At 36.7% G+C, this 23,690-nt stretch overlaps 1 protein-coding gene across 1 annotated transcript in view; it reads right to left on the bottom strand.

Moving 5' to 3' along the window:
• The window catches only part of HMCN1 (hemicentin 1), a 443,754-nt gene that overhangs the window by 138,903 nt on the left and 281,161 nt on the right, over positions 1-23,690 (bottom strand). The window contains exons 37-41 of the mRNA XM_032137046.1: positions 10,228-10,329; positions 9,127-9,303; positions 8,238-8,389; positions 6,982-7,105; positions 2,250-2,425 (exon numbers count right to left, since the gene is read on the bottom strand). Coding sequence (XP_031992937.1) covers positions 2,250-2,425; positions 6,982-7,105; positions 8,238-8,389; positions 9,127-9,303; positions 10,228-10,329 — 731 coding nt within the window. The remainder of the gene's footprint in view (positions 1-2,249; positions 2,426-6,981; positions 7,106-8,237; positions 8,390-9,126; positions 9,304-10,227; positions 10,330-23,690) is intronic.

Raw genomic sequence — 23,690 nt, forward strand, 5'->3', positions numbered from 1 at the left:
TCCACCTTCAATCAACGTATGAATTTGGAAATTAGGTTTCCAATACATGAAATTTGGGAAATGTATTTAAACCACAAACAGCCAGTTTAAAAGATTTTGCATTGAATAATAAAAGTGAACCAACAAACGTAAAAAATATAATAATAATAATTTCTAAAACAGTCAATGATCACTGAAGTTAGAGTGATCACTTGAAGCACTTAGCTTAGCAGCGGTGCACAGAAGCCGGTCAATAAACACTTATTAATCAATAATTAATTATTGTGTGAACAATAGAGCTGGAATTAGCTAAAAACACACATGGAGAACCAAGTAATATTAGGCTTGAAAGAGGACATAAAATCCAACCTTCTCATTTTACAGATAAGGAAACTCAATCAATTAAGAGATCTTTGCTCAGAGTCACAAATTCGTGGCAGGCTCACTCAGATATGGGGTTCCAAGTCCTTAAAGTCAGTATGCACAGGCCTGCATGTCTCATAGAAAGAGTCAGGGAGGGAATAATAGAGAGGAGGGATTAATATTTACTGAGCACCTAGTGTGTACCACGCAAAACAAAATGGTAAGATTCCATTACTTGATTTTGTTAGAGATGTGTGTGAATGGTAGCGCATAGGTAAGATACTTTTAACTGACTAATTAGGATTGCGTTCCATAGAAGTTTTCATTTCTCTGATCTTCTCCCTAAACCCCTCAATGGGACAAACTTCTGTACTCACTGAGATTTGCATTCATGCAATTGTCTCCCTCTGTCATTTGGTCAGAGTTAAGGTTTGAGAACTTCACTAGATGCTTTCTAGAATGCTGGGCTCTGACCCTGAGAATGGGCAATGCCTTTTCTTCTTCTTTTTTTTTCATGTGTAGTTCAATTAGCTCATCCCTCTTTCATTCAGCAGTGATTCTGGTCTTTTCTTTCTCACTCAGCTCCATTATTATAGAATCATAATTCCTAAGATCTCTATCCTTTGCCTGTAACATACTCCTTCATGCTCCCTTTCACTCACACCCATGCTTCTGTCTTCCTTAGGTAAGCTGCCCAGCTTACTGCCTGTCATCTATTTCTCAAGACTGTCTTTGTTTATCAGTAATAAACATTCCTTTAGCAAGAGGCTATGTGGTGGTTAGTAGTATGGGTTCTGAAGCCATACTCCCGGTGTTCTAATCCAATTTCTGTCTTTCAGTAACTGTGGGCAGATTACTTACCTGATCTTTTGATTTCTCCGTTGGGTTATTATGAGAGTGTTATAAACATTCGGTGGTCTTCTGTCCTCCTGAATCCGAATTCCTTAGGATGACTTTCAATGTCACACTGTATTTCATTCAAATCAATCTTTTCAACATTATTTCCAAACATTCATTTGTTAAATTATCTGTTCCAGCCAAACAAGCTGACTTGCTTCCCTTGCCTTTTGTCTCATCTACTGTTAAAACACGAGTCTTTCAACACTAATCCTGGCAACCAGAGCCTCACCTTTTGCCACCCCCCAAAATGTGTTATCTGTATCATCCACTTGGTAATTGACTCAGACTTACAGTACTCGTTGCATTTTTCAACTAAATTGTTAATTTGTTATGTATTTACATGAGACTGGAAGACATCAAGGACGTGAAGTGTGTCATGCTCTTTTGCACTTTTTTTGTTGTTTGAGACAAAGTCTTGCTCTGTCACCCAGGCTAGAGTACAGTGGTGTGATCTTGGCTCACTGCAACCTCCACCTCCCGGGTTCAGGCAGTTCTCTTGCCTCAGCCTCCCAAGTAGCTGGGATTACCAGTGCATGTCACCACGTCGGGCTAATTTTTTTATTTTTAATAGAGACAGAGTTTCAGCATGTTGGCTGGGCTGGTCTCGAACTCCTGACCTCAAGTGGTCCGCCCACCTTGGCCTCCCAAAGTGTTGGGATCATAGGTGTGAGTCACCATGACTTTTTTGCATCTTTGTCCAGAGCACCTAAAATGGTCACTTGGTGATTGGCTGGAAGACTGAAGGTGAGGCACATCTTGGATTATTTCTATGATATTTTCCTGGAAGCATTTTTTGGGAACATTTCTGGATATGCATGACAAGTACTTAACTCTCACTAAACAAAAAATTTAAAAATATTACAAACCTCATCAATAAAAGGATTCCTAGAATTTTGTAAGAGAAAATTAGTCCAACACTTGTAAAAGACAGTCACGCTAAATAGGGTAATACCAAAACCATGAACTTATAATAACATAAGGTAAAATAAATGAATCCATATCCTTACCTTTAACACACTTCCATTTTCAGATATACTGAGGCCTGGTTTCTTCAGCAAGGGGTGGCCGTCTTTTAACCAAGTAAGAGTAGGTGGGGGAATAGCATCACTTTGACATAGTAATTCCACAGCTTGGCTAATGAGGACAGAGACATTCTGTTCTTCTCCCATAATATTTGGTGGAACTACATGAAAGATGGGTTTTCTTTCAGGATAAAATAGGCCAGCACACTGTTTATATTCATTAATTATCAGGACATATATTGAATACCTTTAATGGTTCTTTTAAAGATATAGGATCACAATCATTCTAACACACCCTCTTTGCATCACTTGGTTCAGAATCAAGTACTAATAAATCACTGATCAATGTATTCTCATTGAAAAATATTTCTCACTAACTTCTTATTTAAAAAACTTTCAGATGGGAAGTTCTCATCAAGTGCCCAATTAAGAAACTTCTAGAAGTAGATGTTACTGCTTAAGGTTTTCAAGGTAACCAATCACTCACGAAATATTTTAGAAACAATAATAAGCTAAGAGTGAATACACATTCAATATTTATTTGTAATTTTTGCAAAAGAAATAAATGTCATAGTCACAGAGGCAACATTAAAAAATAGTTGGAGGATATCATAGAGCTCATCCAGTCCCATATCACAGTGTGCAAAACATAAAATTGGTGTCAGATAATACCTTGTGCAAAATAATATGACTAACTGATGGTAAAGTTAGGAGCCTTCTAACTTGCAGTTTAGTGTTCTTTTTGGTTTTCCACGATGCTTTGTCAACTTTCTAAAGAACAAATCAATTCAATGACCAGCTGTACAACATACTCACAATTACATAAGAAGAGGAATGAGTAGAAATTTTAATGAGTTTAAAATTAGGATTCCCTGGCTATATAAGGCTTGTTAGATGCTGAAATGTGTTTTCTGAAAAGTTTAAGGAATCTCTTTCCCTTGGGTGTATTAAAGAATAGAGTCAACAATCATTTATCTTAGATGGTTTAGGTACAGTCCTGCCAAGAATGAGAGGGTGGGCTCCATAACTTCTCAAGGACTCTTTCAGGCCTGTATGTATAATAATTCAGAAACACAAACCGATGATGAAATTGGGCCTGTTACACTCCAATAAAGCACAGACGGGAATTTCCTTGGCCATTTCTCACGAAACCCCATCACTATGCAGGGCTGTAGAAAATTTGCCATATTTGTAGCATTTTTTTAGTTACAAAAAAAGGTTAAGTTGTACTAAAATGTTTTGGTGGAAACAAGATTTTTGTGGTAAAAATATTATCATAGTCTATCAGCCATTGTTTCAGGCTTGATACTCCACCAGCATGTGGCAAGATAATGAAGGCAAGAGACTTTGACTACAGTAGTAGTATTGTGCCTCCGTAACCATGAGGTTTCTCTGTTACCATGTCTGCTACAGAGGGAAAGGGTATGAACTAAAGAGCACTTTCATGCACTATTTTGGGGTGCAGGACTTATGTTAAACTCAAAGAAATTGCTGCTAAAGGAAGAAACACACTGCACAATGGCTGAGATTGACCAATGGAGCATTTGTGCAGGGATTCATGATGTTCCTTCATTCCTTCTGCTAAATTTAGTAGCACACACAGACATCTGGCTCTCGATAAGGTTAAAGTAATCTGTGAGAAACAGAAAACACTGACATTATTTTCGATGTGTAACACATTCGATAAAAGATACATGACTATTCTGTTTGAGACTGAAACTACTATAAAAATAGCAAAGTGAGCACAATTAGTGCCACTTTCTTTCCTTTTTCTTTTTTGAGAAGATGTTTCACTCTTGTTGCCCAGGCTGGAGTGCAATGGCACGATCTCGGCTCACTGCAACATTAGCCTCCTGGGTTCAAGCAATTCTCCTGTCTCAGCCTCCCAGGTAGCTGGGATTACAGGCATGTGCCACCATGCCTGGCTAATTTTTTTGTTGCTGTTGTATTTTTAGTAGAGACAGGGTTTCACCATGTTGGCCAGGCTGGTCTCAAACTCCTGACCTCAGGCAATCCACCCACCTCGGCCTCCCAAAGTGCTGGGATTATAGGCATGAGCCACTGTACCTGGCCTAATTAGTGCCACTTTCTAAAGATGCCATGAAAACAGATTCACAAGTCCGAGCACTCAGGAAGCCCAAAATAGAATAGCTGATTTCACAGCTTGGAAATAATTTTAGGCAAAGTTTCGCCTCATTGAATAAAAAAGAACCATAACTGTATAAAAATATGTTTGTCTTAGATTATTTGTAGAATCTACAAAAGAGCATGAGTTCATTATGACGGCAGAAGTGAAAGTTGGAAACAATTCAAGACTACAGAATGCTAATTCATTTCCAAATATATTTTCCTTCAGTTACTTTTTTTACATTAAATGAATTGAATCAAGTTCAAAAGGAAACCAGATTTTTTAAATGAGAGGAAAAAATGCAAAAACAATGGAGTATTTGTTTAAGGGACAAAAATTGAAGCAAATCTAATTATAGCCGAGGATATATATTACCAAAACATGTATTTTTTTTTCTGTCCTGTCTCTCATTTCCAACTTTTTGTTTAGTCTGAGATGAGAACAAGAGTTCTACCCTTTAGATCCTCAGCTTCCTAAGATGTTACCCCTATTTTGCTTTGTGGTTATGTTGCTTAGGAAGGGATGTGTTCTGGACCTGTTTCTCATCCTAAGCATTATGCTTGTTAAATTTAATTACTAAAATCAGAGTTGCCATAGGGTTGTCGTTGCTGGGAAGCTGAAGAATGTGTGATCTCCAGGAAAGTTCTCTGAGCTTAAGTTTAAAGAAAAGGTACTATGTGAATCCAAATCTTTAAAAACTCAATTATCTTGTTTCAATATCTCAGGGTATGGCAAAACATACTCTGAATTATACCAGGGAGAAAAATTTTAATGAACTACTCATAATTGTAGGAAAAGCAATTTTGCCTACTATCTACTTCCCCATTCCACCCCCCAACACCATACCCCACAATGTAAATCTGAAGGTGATTTATCTCTGGGAATTAACATTCATTAGGCTCTAATTAGACACACATCACCAAGGTTACTACTACAAATATAAAAATATAATTTATGGAAATAATAATACTAATAGTGAATACAGACTGGAAACTGATTTTAGATTAAAAACCTGTTTTAATTTTACACTTTTTCAGCAGCTTGCTGCATGTATATTTCAATGGTTAAACACATATAAACATTCCAAAACATATCTATCAGCTAGCCATTTGACCTTTATTTCAGAGAAAGATCCTGATTTTCAGCCTAAGAAAGTAGTACAGAAATATCTTAGCAAATGATAAGGAACAGTGATGCATGTTTCTGTAATTCCTGGAAAATATCAACTCTTTTATCATCTCCCAGGCTCACCTTGACACTAGCCAGTGTAGAAATGTAAGGAGACCATCTCAGATTTCTGTGTTGACTAAAACCCAGTCAATACCAATGTCACCCCTCTACTTGCTTCCTAATGACTGAAGAACTATTGTGTTACATACTTAGATTGATTGATGAATCAGTCTCAAAGGATATTTTAGAATAGAAACTTTACAGTTCTTCATAAAGCATAAAAGTAACTCAATTCAGGGAAGAAGTTAAAATTCCTGGGGTTGGGCATTATAGACCTATCTGTTACCTCAAACACCTAAGCAAATCTGGAGGCCGGATATGAACTCGTGTCAATTGCAGGAGCAACAGAAAAGAAAGGGAACATAGAGAACCCTTTGCTAGTGTACCCATGCCAACGAAAACTTTTACTTTCATTAGACATGTATGATATCCATGTTGTAACAGGGGGTCTTTTTACTAAAAAATTATATAACGATATACGTTATTTGTGATCAATACATTTAAATTGGCCACTTAGAAGACAACATGGTCCACATTGTCTGGAGGTAAAATTTTTTAACAAGGTAATGTATTTCAAAAAGGAATAAATTATTTGCAAGTGAGGTAGGACTTTAAGGAGAAGGCTTGCATTCTGCATTAAACAGAAACTCTTCAAGAGGTCATAAAAGAAATAATTTCATTATTCCATGAACTAAGGAATATAATGCAAATAAGCCACAGAAAAAAGTCTAAAAGAGTTCTGAATGTAAAGGTATACTGGAATGTGGGCTGACAAGCATAATATATAAATGGAGATCAAGAGGCCCCAACTTTCTTCTGGGGCTCTTCTGTGATGGGATCAGGCATTCCCTTTTGTGAGCATTGTGACCGGCATTGAGAGTGGGCAAAAGCTTAAATTTTGCCTAAATTTATATTGAGTTTAACTTTTTGCTTCTCAAAGAGCCTTTAATTCACATAGTATTGATCACAAATATGCTGATTACAAATAATTAGAAAGTAATAAAATCATGGCTTTGAGTAGAATGAATGAAGAGAGCTACTTGAACAGATACTTGCTTCAATGAGAAGATTATCTCTTCTAAATGGCAGAGCTGCTATCCACGTCACGGTTTTCAGAGTTCTCTATAAAACCAACACCCTACACGCTGGATGTGTGCATTTTACTTTCTCAGAACTTTAAAAAAGGAAAATCATCCAAAGTCAGATATAAGGCAGAAAGAGAATTTGATTTGAATTGATCCTGTAATATTTCTAAGGTTCATTGTTCTTTATTGTCAACAACTTCCCTTAACTTTCTCAACGATTTTAGGACCCAAACACATCTCTACCAGAGGAGAATTAATTACTAAAATGTCTCACCATATACTCGGAGGTCAATGTCCCTTTGTTTTTCTCCAGCAGCATTCACTGCCACGCACGTGTACCTTCCCGTGTCACTGATTTGGGCACTGGTGAATGCTAGGATTCGACCACCAGAGAGAACCTATCAATGACAAGAATGCTAGATAACCAATATGTCTCTGAGAATGGTAGGTGTAATAGACTTTTTCTCTTATTTTTTTGAGGCTAATCAGTTGACATTTGCCTTTGAGGAAGATTTTCCCTTGGACATTTTTAAGTAGGCAAACATCATATAATACCCTTTTCATTTTCTCAGTGGAAGGATGTAAGAGGCTAGAATTAAATTTGGTAATGACTACTGAAAATAAGTCTTTACATACAGCATCAAACGAAAGTCAACTTTCATCCATACTCACTACAAAGAGAGAGAAAGATGCCAGGGGAGAAACATGAGTGAGAATAAACGCTAATTCTCTTTCTAATTTTTCTTTGGGTAAAAAGGTAAGAAGCTAAAATTAACAACAAAGTGTAGCCAAATTAATTAATAAGCTGCATTGATTATCCTTCATCCCATGGATTCAGTTGTATTTCTAAAATATTGAGATTAACTCTGGATCTTCTATGATCTCAAATTTTGAAAGCATTAGATTTGCAAGAAAACCTGAAGAAGTATAATGTTAGGAGAACTACACTTTCTGTTAGGCAAGATAAAGTTAAACTTTAAATTAGGTATATATGCATTTCTATATTTTTAATTTTGACTCAACATAATGCATTTAAAATTTTTCTAGGACTCAAATTTTATTTCTCGTGATGTTTTCATTATATTTTTTCTTACTATATTATTTGATGTTTTTGTAGAAGTATATATGCTCTGTGTAGTCTCTGATTCATTACTATTTCAAGACATTTAAACCTAAATTCTACCAGAAAATTCCTGTTTCGTTGATTAACATTTCTTTGTGTAAAGTATCTATTGTAGTAGTAGCAGCAAGTGGAATGGGGCAGGTAGAAAACAACAAATATCTAAAACAAATGGTCAAAATATAACACCTAAAAGTAAGATAAGGGAACTCTTAGAAACAGTGAGCTTTTAATGAATTGTTTGGGGATCTCATTTATGTGTCTATGGTGTTTATGGTTGCATATGTTTACTTAAAAAATAGCCTCTGTTAATCCTTGTTCTCTAAATCTCTTCAACAGTTTTACCTGTGTGTACTTCCTGTACTGAAAAATCAGGTGGTAAATGTCACCAAAGAAATGAATGAAGGTACCTGTAATCCATTAGAAAAACTAGAAACAGGACTCCCATCTTTCAACCAGGTCAGACTTGGGGCAGGAATACCTCTGGCTTCACATTCTAACCTCACCGGGTTATTAACCACCACTGCCACCATGTTATTGCTGCCAGAAATTGATGGGGCCACTGAAAAAAATAAATGAAAGTAAGACATGTTAATATCACAGGATTTGTGATCTCAAATGATGAAAACTACATGTAATGTCTACAATATTGTGTTCTTATTGGAGGGTTTGTTTGCTTGTTTTTTGGTAAGTTCTTTCACATCTCTTATTTAAGATCTAATCACAGCCATCCTGTGAGATAAATAGAGCAAGTACCAATTTCTCCATTTCACAGATGAGGAAAAACAAGGTTTGCCAGTTTGTTTAAAAAATCAGTTTTTTATGCCAGAGTGGAATTTTATTTATTGATTTCTAGGCTTGTGTGTGTGTGTGTGTGTGTGTGTGTGTGCATGAACACAAACACAAGTGTGTACCCCCCTTCACTGCATCCATTGTAGTATATTAACTACCAACTCCTCTTAAAAGCATTATTAGAGATAATCACTCAAAAACATTTCGTTAATACCTATGATTCTTTTAGAGAGCATTTATAAGCAGTGTTTGTTGTCGTTAGCTAACAGTATCAATGACGATTTCAATAACTCACTGAAAGCAAACTTAAGTCAACAGCATGTGGAAATTGAGCATTTTAATAGGAATCAGGAATAAGCACATTTATAAGTTTTAGAACACTGTGCCCTTACATAAAGGTGACAATAACACATTCTGTTAAATACTTACACAAGAATTTTATAGAAGCATTTAATCATTTTGAATGCTTCTTTACCCCAGAATGAATCTAGGTGAAGTGGCACTAACCATGAACTTGCAGACTGTAAAATAACTCTGTAGCTCCAGCTGAGTTGATGGCCACGCATTTATATATGCCAGCATCTGAGATCTGGGCACTTTCAATATCAATGATCTGTCCTCTGTTCAAGAAAGTCATGCTGGTGGAACCTGAGAGTAGACGATTATCTTTGTACCATGTAACAACTGAAAGAAGAAGGGGAGAAGATGATCTATGTAAAAATTTTTTAAATTAAATATACTAAGTTGGATCTTAGCTAAGTCACAATTACTTTATTCTTTTTTTTTATTATTATACTTTAGGTTTTAGGGTACATGTGCACAATGTGCAGGTTTGTTACATATGTATCCACGTGCCGTGTTGGTTTGCTGCACCCATTAACTCGTCATTTAGCATTAGGTATTCTTATACTTATCATTTGAATTTAATCTGTTTAAGTAATCATCTCTTTAGCTTTGATTTTTAAGAGAAGGTAATCCTTAGAAAAACACCAAGAGCCAAGTTGGTGAGTCCTGAAAATGAATTTAGAAGAAAGATATTCTTTGCTATCTCTAATATATCAGTATTATTTAATAGCAAACTTTCAACCTATCTATTTTTTGTTGTATGTTTCCTCTCATCCATAAAATTTTGGCTACATGTCTAATCAAACCAAATGCCATACACACTATTGGCCTCAAAAATTTATGTTGTTACTGATTCATATGAATAATCTACCAGTGGTGGGAATATACAAAACAAAGTTGTAGTCTCATTAGAATGACAATTTTATCTAGCTTCATTAAGGTACTTTTAAGTTAAAAAAAAGTTTCAGCATAGATGGATATAAACCACCATGTGGGCCTTGTGGCCACAATATTGACAATAAGATGATTAAGGTATTCATATATTTCTACACTGTTTAAATAAATTGTTTCATGTAGTTAATCAAAGGCAATAAAAATTCAGAAATGTTATCTAACTAATAATATTCTTATCAATGTTTCACCCATGAAATGTATTCTATAACCTGTTCTTTACTAGTAATTAGTATATTATGCTCAAAACCAATTTCAGTTATTTCCAGAAATCTTAAAATATTAAATTACAGAGTTCAAAAGCAAATGTACCAGGCACAGGATTTCCAGCTGCCTTACACTCCAGCTGTACAGGGTTGCTCACCACCACAGTCTCATTCAGCATCTTTCCTGCATCTTCCAGACTAGGTGGTTCTGCAAGAGGCCCAAATAGATAATTATTTCTTATAAGTAGAATATTTAAGCTGAAATTGTTTGCTCAATTAAAATTATAATTTTTCTTCCTTTCTTCTTTTTTTCACATATATACACTGACCTATTTGGAATAAAAGTATACTATTAAATAGACTGAAGAACAGGATTTAAAAAAATCTAAATAACTTTTCTGGATCACACATTTCTCTGTGTCCAGATAGGAAAATCCTTAGAATTATATAGATTAGTAGAGGAGTAAAAAAAAGTTTAAGAAACATTTTTTATTGTACTTAATCTGATTGATTTGGTAAGTAATTATCTTTACCAAGAAGTAATTAGTCTACTAAATTTGAACTCTTCCAGTGAAGAAGAAATTAACATCTCAACATATCTTACTTTATCTTTGGACAGCACTGTCTTAAGCTATTTCAGAAAAAAATAGATTAACTTTTGTGTGGTTTTTGGCAGTTTTTTTCCTTTGATATAAAATTTAGACTTAAGTTATTCACAAAATAAAACAGAAAAGTACATTTTCAACTTTAAGTAATTACTGATAATGCTGATCTGTTATTTAATGTACTTGGAAAGTAGGAATTTGTAAAGTCTGAGAGGCATAATATAAAAGAAATGACTTGGAACATTAATGCCATGTTTTCAACAATATCTCAAGGAGTGTGAGAGGCATCCAGGATTAAAAAATTACAAGTGAACTAAAGGTTCTGTCTTGTTTGAAAAAGATGTTGTAAATTAGTATCTGAAGTTGACAGAAAAAAAAAAAAACACATTTTAAGGATTTGCTACATTTAACTAACTCAATGCACTAGAGACCCTCAACCCACATACAATCAATAAATCCATCAATCCATTAATCTACAAAAAACAGGAAAGGGGGAAAGAAGGAAAGAAAACAAGAAAAAATAGTAGAAATAAGTAAGATGGCAGAAATAAAATTAAATATATAAATATGACTGAGTTCATTTCATTGTTTAATAGAGCTTTTTTGACACTTAAAATATTGACTTTTTGACACATTAATACTTGTATGGGTGGCCGGGTATGGTAGCTCACACCTGTAATCCCAGCACTTTGGGAGGCTGAGGCAGGCAAATCACAAGGTCAGGAGTTCGAGACCAGCCTGGACAACATAGTGAAATCCCATCTCTACTAAAAATACAAAAAATTAAATGGACATAGTGGTGGACGCCTGTAATCCCAGCTACTCAGGAGGCTGAAACAGGAGAATCGCTTCAACTTGGGAGGTGGATGTTGCAGTGAGCTGAGATCGTGCCATTGCACTCCAGCCTGGGCAACAAGAGCGAAACTCCACCTCAAAAAAAAAAAAAAAAATACTTGTATGGGTGATACGGTTTGGCTATGTCCCCACCCAAATCTCATCTTGAATTGTAGCTGTGAGGGACCCATTGGTAGATAATTGAATCATGGGAGCAGTTTCCTCCATACTGTTCTCATGGTAGTCAGTAAGTCTCATGGGATCTGATGGTTTTAGATCCATCAGATTGCCTTGGCTCTCACTCTCTTCTCTTGTCTGCCACCATGTGAGACGTGCCTTTTGCCTTCTGCCATGATTGTGAGGCCTCCCCAGCTATGTGTAACTGTGAGTCCATTAAACCTCTTTCTTTTCTAAATTGCCCAGTCTTGGGTATGTTTTTATTGGCAGCATGAACATGGACTAATACAATGGGTTAAAACTATTTTTTAATTAAAATATCTAAGTGGATAAGGAGCACAAATAAAACCCCACAAAAATGTTACAATAAGGAGCAGGACAAAGACATACAATAATTTGACATCAATTTCTGACAACTATACAAAGCAAAAATTATTAAACATGACAAAACAACATGATTTATATTCATGAAAAATATTTTATAATGACAATACCTTACGCATTGAATAACGAAGCAAAAATTGTTAAAAAGCAAGAAAAATTCAAAAACTCTAAAAGTGGCATATTTTAATATGTCCTCCTCAGAAATTGGCTGTGTAGTGAAACAAAAAATACAGTTATAAAGAATATGAAAAATAAAATACCCATGCAGATTGTGTATGCATATGTGTACATGTGTGTTTGGGGATTTGTAGTTACCAAAGAATATATATGTTTTTCAAATGACAGTGGAATATTTTCAAAATGAAATATTAGCCCACGAAATGCCAATAAAGTATTTTATAATCACAATTTAATAAAGCTATGAAATATAAATCAACAACAAAAATATAAAGCTATCTACATGGGAAAAATCTCATTAAAGATGAAATTAAGATAAGAATATAAGTTTAGAAAATAAAGTGAAACTGATTAATATTAAAACCTATAGGATGTCACTAAAGCAGTACAGTACTTAAAGAAAATCTAAATCCATAATTAACATATATAAAAACCAAGAAATAATGAAAAAAAAGTCCTAAGCACTCAACCCAGAATTTAGAAGAAGACCAATACAATAAACCAAAACAGGCTAGAAATAAATACTAAAAATAAAAGCAGAAAACAAACAAAATCAAAGAAGATAATAAAACTCAAAGTTGATTTTTGAAAAGTCTAAAATAAAGTCTGTTTTCAGAAGTAGATGTCCTTTGGGTCAAATCTTTTTCGTCCTGGGAGTTGTTCCTAAAGACTCACCCTGGAACCACCCCTCCTTCACTCTTAAAATTGCTTTTGTATTCATATAATTCCATGTATTAACCCTACCTGTTTGAAATGCCTAGAATGTTTCTGTTTTCTGCACTGAATTCTGATTATCAACACAATATTTAAGGACACAAGACTTATAAATATAGCTATCTAACTTTTCCAACTGGAAAAGAAAAAAAGGAAGAATAATCAGTCCATGGCACTTTCCTTCAAAACAGCTTTTTAAATACTTGAAGCCTTCTGGACTGAAGTGCTCATTGAAGAATTTGACAGACTATGTAGCTGCTGCAATAAAATACTATGATGGGAATAAGAAATACAAGAGCTATGGAAATGGGCTGGCAATTTCTCACTTCACTAGAGAACTTAAAGAAAGATTGGATGTCAGCAAGAATGCCAGACTAAGGGCTCAAAAAATCTACTCCATTAAAGAAACAAAAATGTTGGAAACATTGTCAAAATCAACCTTTTCAGAACTTGGGAAATTAACCAAAGACTTGCAAAAATCCAAAAAGTATTTATTAAAAATAAATAGCTAAATTTCATTAAGAACAGTGAGTTTTGTGGCATTTTAACTGACCTAGCCCTGTCACCCTCTCTCCAGCTCAGTCAAACTTGAAAACAAATAGTCCAATAATCACAGTGAAAAAAGCAGCCTAGCAGACACTGAAGGAAGAACAATAGGTTTCGAGCTACCTGAAAGTACCATTCTGAGAGAACTGTCATTATTTGACCTGTCTGGCCTTTCCATGAAAATCCCTGTTTGCAAGATTTGTCTTTATTTAACCAGATTCAAATGTTCTGTCAGTGCAAATGTTTTCCCCAGGGGTATTTTAAAGTCTGTAAAAACAGACTTCATAGAATTTATGTAGAAAAGTTTCCTTATGCTTCTGAAACAAATCACCTCAAACTTGGTAGCTTAAACAATACAAATTTATCTTACAGTTTTATAGGTCAGAAGTCCAACATGGCCTGACTGGGTTAATATTAAGGTGTCAGCAGAGCTGAATTCCCTTCTGGAGCCTCTAGAGAAGAATCTGTTCCCTTGCCTTTTCCAACTTCTAGAGGCCATTTCCTCCATCTTCAAAGCCAGCAATGGGCAGGGCATGTGAGGAAGTGTGTGGAGCATTCTTCTCACATTATATCACTCTGATATGCTGCTTCCCTTTCCCACATTTAATAATCCTTATGATTACATTGGGTTCATCCAGATAATTAGAGATTATCTTCCTACTTTAAGGTCAAATGATTAACAACCTTAATTCCCCTTTATGATGTAACCTAACATATTAACAAGTTCAAGGATTAGGATATGAAAATCTGGGAGGATGCCAGTATTCTGCCTACTCACTAATGAATCAAGACAACAATGAAAACCAGCAGCAACAAAAAAAATGAAATAAAAACCATGAGGAGAGAAGGATATGATTTCCAGAGTTGCCAAATTGTATTATTTAAAATATCTACTTTTTCAACAAAAATCACATATTCTAAGAAACAAGATAGCATGGCTCATACGTAGAAAAAGAAGCATAATAGAAACTGTCCATCAGGAAACCTAGAAACTAGATATTGGATTTACTAGACAAAAACTTTAAATCAGCTATTTTAAACACAATTGGCCCTCTCTATCTGCAGTGTCAATGAACCACAGATGGGAAATTATGTTTAATAAAAAATAACAACAATAAAAATTAATACAAATAAAAAATGTAGTATAATTACTAATTACATAGCATCCACATTGTATTGGGAATTAAGTAATCTAGAGATATTAAACGATACAAGAGAATGTGCTATATACAAATACTATACAATTTATTTATTTTAATGTTTATCTCAATAGTTTTTGGGGTACAGGTGGTTTTGGTTACATGGATAAGTTCTTCAGTGGTGATCTGAGATTTTAGTACACCCATCACTCAAACAGTATATGCTGTATCCAATATGTAGTCTTTTACCCCTCATCCCTCATCACACTTCCCCCTGAATCCCCAAAGTGCGTTATATCATTCTTACGCCTTTGCATCCTCATGGCTTAGACCCTACTTAAAAGTGAGAACATACGATGTTTGGTTTTCCATTCCTGGGTTACTTCACTTAGAATAATGGCCTCTAGCTCCATCCAAGTTGCTGCAAAAGACATTATTTCATTCCTTTTTATGGTTGAGTAGTATTCCATGGTGTGTGTGTGTGTGTGTGTGTGCGTGTGTGTGTGTATATCACATTTTCTTTATCCACTCTTTGGTTGATGGACACTTAGGTTGGTTCCATATCTTTGCAATTGCGAATTGTGCTGCTGTAAACATGCATGTGCATGTGTCTTTTTCATATAATGACTTCTTTTCTTTTGGGTAAATATCCAGTAGTGAGATTGCTGGGTCGAACGGTAGTTCTACCTTTGGTTCCTTAAGGAATCTTTGTACTGTTCTCTATAGTGGTTGTACTAATTTACATTCCTACAAGTAGTGTTAAAGTGTTCCCTTTCAGCACATCCACACCACATCTTTTTTTTTTCTTTTTTTTTGCTTTTTACTTATGGCCATTGTGTTAGTTCGTTCTCATGCTGCTAATAAAGACATGCCCAAAACTGGGTAATTTATAAAGGAAAGAGGTTTAATTGACTCATAGTTCAGCATGGCTGGGGAGGCCTCGGGAAACATAATCATGGCTGAAAGGGAAGCAAACACATTCTTCTTCACATAGTAGCAGCAAGGAGTAGTGCAGAGCAAAGGTGGGGAAAAGCCCCTTATAAGACCATCAGATCTCATGAGAACTTACTCCCATGATTCAGTTACCTCCCATTGGGTCCCTCCCACAACACATAGATATTATGGGAACTCTGACTCAAGGTGAGATTTGGGTGGGTACACAGCCAAACCATATCAGCCACTCTTGCAGGAGTAAGATGGTATCTCATTGTGGTTTCAATTTGCATTTCCCTGATGATGAATGATGTCGAGCTTTTTTTCATGGATTAGGTTGGCTGCTTGTATATCTTTGAGAATTGTCTATTCACATCCTTTGCCCACTACTTGATGGGATTATTTTTTTTTCTTGCTGATCTGTTTGAGTTCCTTGTAAATTCTGGATATTGGTCCTTTGCCAGATGCACAGTTTGCTAATATTTTCTCCCACTCTGTGGGTTGTCTGTTAACTCTGCTGATTATTTCTTTTGCTATGCAGAAGGTTTTTAGTTTAATTAGTCCCATTTATTTATTTTTGTTTTTTTCTGCAACAAATACTATATAATTTTATATAAGGAACTAGAATATCAACAAATTTTGGTATCAATGTGGGGTCCTAGAATCAATCCGCTGTGGATATTGAGGGATGACTGAATGTTCCAAGAATTATAGGAAACCATCTATAAAGAACCAAAGAAAAGTAGCTGAATTATCACTAAATATAGATGTTAATCAAGTGACAGAAATTACTTTTAAAAGCCAAATAAAAATTCTAAAGTGCAATAAAGACTCAACACCTGGAAGAAGAAAGCTGGAAGGTGGAAGAAGAAATAAATCAACAAATTTGAAGGTTGGTCAGTTGATAATCCAATTTTAGAATCAAAGAAAAAAGAATAAAGAAAAGTGAACAGAGCCTCTAAGATGTGTGGAAACACTATCAAACATAATGGTAGTACCAGAGGAGAGGAGAAGGAGAAAGGTACAGAAAGAATGCCTTAAAAAGTAATAACTGAAATGTTCCCAAATTTGAAGAAAAGCATCAATCTATATATCTAAGAAGTTTAGGAGCCAAGATGGCTGAATAGGAACAGCTCCAGTCTACAGCTCCCAGCGTGAGTGACACATAAGATGGGTGATTTCTGCATTTCTGTTTGAGGTACCGGTTTCATCTCACTAGGGAGTGCCAAACAGTGGGTGCAGGACAGTCGGTGAAGCGCACTGTGCGCAAGCCAAAGCAGGGTGAGGCATTGCCGCACTTGGGAAGTGCAAGGGGTCAGGGAGTTCCCTTTCCCAGTCAAAGAAAGGGGTAACAGACGGCACCTGGAAAATTGGGTCAGTCCCACCCTAATACTGCGCTTTTCCAACGGGCCAGGAAAACGGCACACTAGGAGATTGTGTCCCACACCTGGCTCTGAGGGTCCTATGCCCACGGAGTCTCGCTGATTGCTAGCACAGCAGTCTGAGATCAAACTGCAAGGCAGCAGCGAGGCTGGGGGAGGGGCACCCGCCATTGCCCAGGCTTGCTTAGGTAAACAAAGCAGCCAGGAAGCTCGAACTGGGTGGAGCCCACCACAGCTCAAGGAGGCCTGCCTGCCTCTGTAGGCTCCACCTCTGGGGGCAGGGCACAAACAAACAAAAACTCAGCAGGAACCTCTGCAGACTTAAATGTCCCTGTCTGACTGACAGCTTTGAAGAGAGTAGTGGTTTTCCCAGCACGCAGCTGGAGATCTGAGAACGGACAGACTGCTTCCTAAAGTGGGTCCCTCACCCCCGAGCAGCCTAACTGGGAGGCATCCCCCAGTAGGGACAGACTGACACCTCACTCGGCTGGGTACTCCTCTGAGACAAAACTTCCAGAGGAGCTATCAGACAGCTGAATTTGTGGTCTCACGAAAATCCGCTGTTCTGCAGCCACCGCTGCTGACACCCAGCCAAACAGGGTCTGGAGTGGACCTCTAGCAAACTCCAACAGACCTGCAGCTGAGGGTCCTGTCTGGTAGAAGGAAAACTAACAAACAGAAAGGACATCCACACCAAAAACCCATCTGTACATCACCATCATCATCAAAGACCAAAAGTAGATAAAACCACAAAGATGGGGAAAAAACAGAGCAGAAAAACTGGAAACTCTAAAAAGCAGAGCACCTCTCCTCCTCCAAAGGAATGCAGTTCCTCACCAGCAACGGAACAAAGCTGGACGGAGGATGACTTTGACGAGTTGAGAGAAGAAGTCTTCAGACGATCAAACTACTCCAAGCTACAGGAGGAAATTCAAAACAATAGCAAAGAAGTTAAAAACTTTGAAAAAAAATTAGACCAATGGATAACTAGAATAACCAATGGAGAGAAGGGCTTAAAGGAGCTGATGGAGCTGAAAGCCAAGTATCGAGAACTACGCGAAGATTGCAGAAGCCTCGGTAGCCGATGCGATCAACTGGAAGAAAGGGTATCACTGATGGAAGATGAAATGAATGAAATGAAGCGAGAAGGGAAGTTTAGAGAAAAAAGAATAAAAAGAAATGAACAAAGCCTCCAAGAAATTTGGGACTATGTGAAAAGACCAAACCTACGTCTGATTGGTGTACCTGAAAATGACGGGGAGAATGGAACCAAGTTGGAAAACACCCTGCAAGATATTATCCAGGAGAACTTCCCCAATCTAGCAAGGCAGGCCAACATTCAGATTCAGGAAATACAGAGAACGCCACAAAGATACTCCTCGAGAAGAGCAACTCCAAGACACATAATTGTCAGATTCACCAAAGTTGAAATGAAGGAAAAAATGTTAAGGGCAGCCAGAGAGAAAGGTCGGGTTACCCACAAAGGGAAGCCCATCAGACTAACAGCTGATCTCTCAGCAGAAACTCTACAAGCCAGAAGAGAGTGGGGGCCGATATTCAACATTCTTAAAGAAAAGAATTTTCAACCCAGAATTTCATATCCAGCCAAACTAAGCTTCATAAGTGAAGGAGAAATAAAATACTTTACAGACAAGCAAACGCTGAGTGATTTTGTCACCACAAGGCCTGCACCTAAAAGAGCTCCTGAAGGAAGCACTAAACATGGAAAGGAACAACCGGTACCAGCCCCTGCAAAAACAGGCCAAATTGTAAAGACCATCGAGGCTAGGAAGAAACTGCATCAACTAACGAGCAAAATAACCAACTAACATCATAATGACAGGATCAGATTCACACATAACAATATTAACTTTAAATGTAAATGGGCTAAATGCTCCAATTAAAAGACACAGACTGGCAAACTGGATAAGGAGTCAGGACCCATCAGTGTGCTGTATTCAGGAAACCCATCTCACGTGCAGAGACACACATAGACTCAAAATAAAGGGATGGAGGAAGATCTATCGAGCAAATGGAAAACAAAAAAAGGCAGGGGTTGCAATCCTAGTCTCTGATAAAATAGACTTTAAAACCAACAAAGATGAAAAGAGACAAAGAAGGCCATTACATAATGCTAAAGGGATCAATTCAACAAGAAGAGCTAACTATCCTAAATATATATGCACCCAACACAGGAGCACCCAGATTCATAAAGCAAGTCCCGAGTGACCTACAAAGGGACTTAAACTCCCACACAATAATAATGGGAGATTTTAACACCCCACTGTCAACATTAGACAGATCAACGAGACAGAAAGTTAACAAGGATATCCAGGAATTGAACTCAGCTCTGCACAAAGTGGACCTAATAGACATCTACAGAACTCTCCACCCCAAATCAACAGAATATACATTTTTTTCAGCACCGCACCACACCTATTCCAAAATTGACCACATAGTTGGAAGTAAAGCTCTCCTCAGCAAATGTAAAAGAACAGAAATTATAACAAACTGTCTCTCAGACCACAGTGCAATCAAACTAGAACTCAGGATTAAGAAACTCACTCAAAACCGCTCAACTACATGGAAACTGAACAACCTGCTCCTGAGTGACTATTGGGTACATAATGAAATGAAGGCAGAAATAAAGATGTTCTTTGAAACCAATGAGAACAAAGACACAACATACCAGAATCTCTGGGACACATTCAAAGCAGTGTGTAGAGGGAAATTTATAGCAATAAATGCCCACAAGAGAAAGCAGGAAAGATCCAAAATTGACACCCTAACATCACAATTAAAAGAACTAGAAAAGCAAGAGCAAACACATTCAAAAGCTAGCAGAAGGCTAGAAATAACTAAAATCAGAGCAGAACTGAAGGAAATAGAGACACAAAAAACCCTTCAAAAAATTAATGAATCCAGGAGCTGGTTTTTTGAAAAGATCAACAAAATTGATAGACCACTATCCAGACTAATAAAGAAGAAAAGAGAGAAGAATCAAATAGCTGCAATAAAAAATGAAAAAGGGGATATCACCACCGATCCCACAGAAATACAATCTACCATCAGAGAATACTACAAACACCTCTATGCAAATAAACTAGAAAATCTAGAAGAAATGGATAAATTCCTCGACAAATACACCCTCCCAAGACTAAACCAGGAAGAAGTTGAATCTCTGAATAGACCAATAACAGGTTCTGAAATTGTGGCAATAATCAATAGCTTACTAACCAAAAAGAGTCCAGGACCTGATGGATTCACAGCCGAATTCTACCAGAGGTACAAGAAGGAACTGGTACCATTCCTTCTGAAACTATTCCAATTGATAGAAAAAGAGGGAATCCTCCCTAACACATTTTATGAAGCCAGCATCATCCCGATACCAAAGCCTGGCAGAGACATAACCAAAAAAGAGAATTTCAGACCAATATCCTTGATGAACATTGATGCAAAAATCCTCAATAAAATACTGGCAAAACGAATCCAGAAGCACATCAAAAAGCTTATCCACAATGATCAAGTGGGCTTCATCTCTGGGATGCAAGGCTGGTTCAACATACGCAAATCAATAAATGTAATCCAGCATATAAACAGAACCAAAGACAAAAACCACATGATTATCTCCATAGATGCAGAAAAGGCCTTTGACAAAATTCAACAATCCTTCATGCTAAAAACTCTCAGTAAATTAGGTATTGATGGGATGTATCTCAAAATAATAAGAGCTATCTATGACAAACCCACAGCCAATATCATACTGAATGGGCAAAAACTGGAAGCATTCCCTTTGAAAACTGGCACAAGACAGGGATGCCCTCTCTCACCACTCCTATTCAACATAGTGCTGGAAGTTCTGGCCAGAGCAATCAGGCAGGAGAAGGAAATAAAGGGTATTCAATTAGGAAAAGAGGAAGTCAAATTGTCCCTGTTTGCAGATGACATGATTGTATATCTAGAAAACCCCATCGTCTCAGCCCAAAATCTCCTTAAGCTGATTAGCAACTTCAGCAAAGTCTCAGGATACAAAATCAATGTACAAAAATCACAAGCATTCTTGTACACCAATCACAGACAAACGAAGAGCCAAATCATGAGTGAACTCCCATTCACAACTGCTTCAAAGAGAATAAAATACCTAGGAATCCAACTTACAAGGGATGTGAAGGACCTCTTCAAGGAGAACTACAAAGCACTGCTCAATGAAATAAAAGAGGATACAAACAAATGGAAGAACATTCCATGCTCATGGGTTGGAAGAATCAATATCGTGAAAATGGCCATACTGTCCAAGGTAATTTATAGATTCAATGCCATCCCCATCAAGCTACCAGTGACTTTCTTCACAGAATTGGAAAAAACTACTTTAAAGTTCATATGGAACCAAAAAAGAGCCCGCATCGCCAAGTCAATCCTAAGCCAAAAGAACAAAGCTGGAGGCATCACGCTACCTGACTTCAAACTATACTACAAGGCTACAGTAACCAAAACAGCATGGTACTGGTACCAAAACAGAGACATAGATCAATGGAACAGAACAGAGCCCTCAGAAATGATGCTGCATATCTACAACTATCTGATCTTTGACAAACCTGACAAAAACAAGAAATGGGGAAAGAATTCCCTATTTAATAAATGGTGCTGGGAAAACTGGCTAGCCATATGTAGAAACCTGAAACTGGATCCCTTCCTTACACCTTATACAAAAATTAATTCAAGATGTATTAAAGACTTAAATGTTAGACCTAAAACCATTAAAATCCTACAAGAAAACCTAGGAAATACCATTCAGGACATAGGCATGGGCAAGGACTTCATGTCTAAAACACCAAAAGCAATGGCAACAAAAGCCAAAATTGACAAATGGGATCTAATTAAACTAAAGAGCTTCTGCACAGCAAAAGAAACTATCATCAGAGTGAACAGGCAACCTACAGAATGGGAGAAAATTTTTGCAACCTACTCATCTGACAAAGGGCTAATATCCAGAATCTACAATGAACTCAAACAAATTTACAAGAAAAAAACAAACAACCCCATCAAAAAGTGGGCAAAGGACATGAACAGACACTTCTCAAAAGAAGACATTTATGCAGCCAAATAACACATGAAAAAATGCTCATCATCACTGGCCATCAGAGAAATGCAAATCAAAACCACAGTGAGATACCATCTCACACCAGTTAGAATGGCCATCATTAAAAAGTCAGGAAACAACAGGTGCTGGAGAGGATGTGGAGAAATAGGAACACTTTTACACTGTTGGTGGGACTGTAAACTAGTTCAACCATTGTGGAAGTCAGTGTGGTGATTCCTCAGGGATCTAGAACTAGAAATACCATTTGACCCAGCCATCCCATCCATTATATCCAAAGGACTATAAATCATGCTGCTATAAAGGCACATGCACACGTATGTTTATTGCGGCACTATTCACAATAGCAAAGAGTTGGAACCAACCCAAATGTCCAACAATGATAGACTGGATTAAGAAAATATGGCACATATACACCATGGAATACTATGCAGCCATAAAAAATGATGAGTTCATGTCCTTTGTAGGGACATGGATGAAATTGGAAAACATCATTCTCAGTAGACTATCGCAAGGACAAAAAACCAAACACCGCATGTTCTCACTCATAGGTGGGAATTGAACAATGAGAACTCATGGACACAGGAATGGGAACATCACACTCCTGGGACTGTTGTGGGGTGGGGGGAGGGGGGAGGGACAGCATTAGGAGATATACCTAATGCTAAATGACGAGTTAATGGGTGCAGCACACCAACATGGCACATGTATACATATGTAACAAACCTGCACCTTGTGCACATGTACCCTAAAACCTAAAGTATAATAAAAAAAAAAGAAGTTTAAAAAATTCTACATTAGATAAACTCAAAGAAATCCCCACCAAGACATCAAAATCAAACTGTTTAAAACCAACAACTAAGAAAGAATCTTGAAAGCAGTAAGAGAGAAGTGACTTATGTACAAAGATCCTCAATACAAACAACAGCCAATTTCTTATCAAAAAAAGACAAGGCCAGCAGGTAGTAGGATACTCAAAGTGCTGAAAGAAAATGACTACTAAACAAGAATTTCTTATCCAGGAAATCTGTCTTTTAAAATTAAAGAAGAAATTAAGATATTTCTAGAAGAATGAAAATGGAAAGCAATGAATTCTAGGAAGAATTCATTGCTAGACCCATGTTCTACGAGGAATACTAAAAGGAGTTCTTCAGGTTGAAATGAAACAGTAATTCTAATACACACAAAAGAATAAAGTTCACTGGTAGAGGTAACTACATAGGTAAATATGTGAGATGTAAAAACTATATATTTTGCTCATAACTCATTTTTTCTCCTATTGATTTAAAAGATGATAATGTAAAGCAGTAATGGGCACTTTAAAAAATGTAATTTGTTTAACAATAATAGCACAAAAGAGGGGAAAGAGAGAGAGCTAATTAAGAACAAAATTTTTGTATACTATTGAAATATCCAAATACTATAATTATTAAGATTCTAATTATAAGACTCAGGAAAACTACTACAAATAAAACTCAAAAAAAGTAAAAGAAGCAATAAGGGCAATAAAATGGCACCCAAGAAAACGTCAGCAATGGAGAAAGAGAAAAACAAAAAATGACATAATAAATATTAAAATA

The sequence above is a fragment of the Hylobates moloch genome, unplaced genomic scaffold (assembly GCF_009828535.3).
Source record: "Hylobates moloch isolate HMO894 unplaced genomic scaffold, HMol_V3 SCAFFOLD_18, whole genome shotgun sequence".
Taxonomy (NCBI): domain Eukaryota; kingdom Metazoa; phylum Chordata; class Mammalia; order Primates; family Hylobatidae; genus Hylobates; species Hylobates moloch.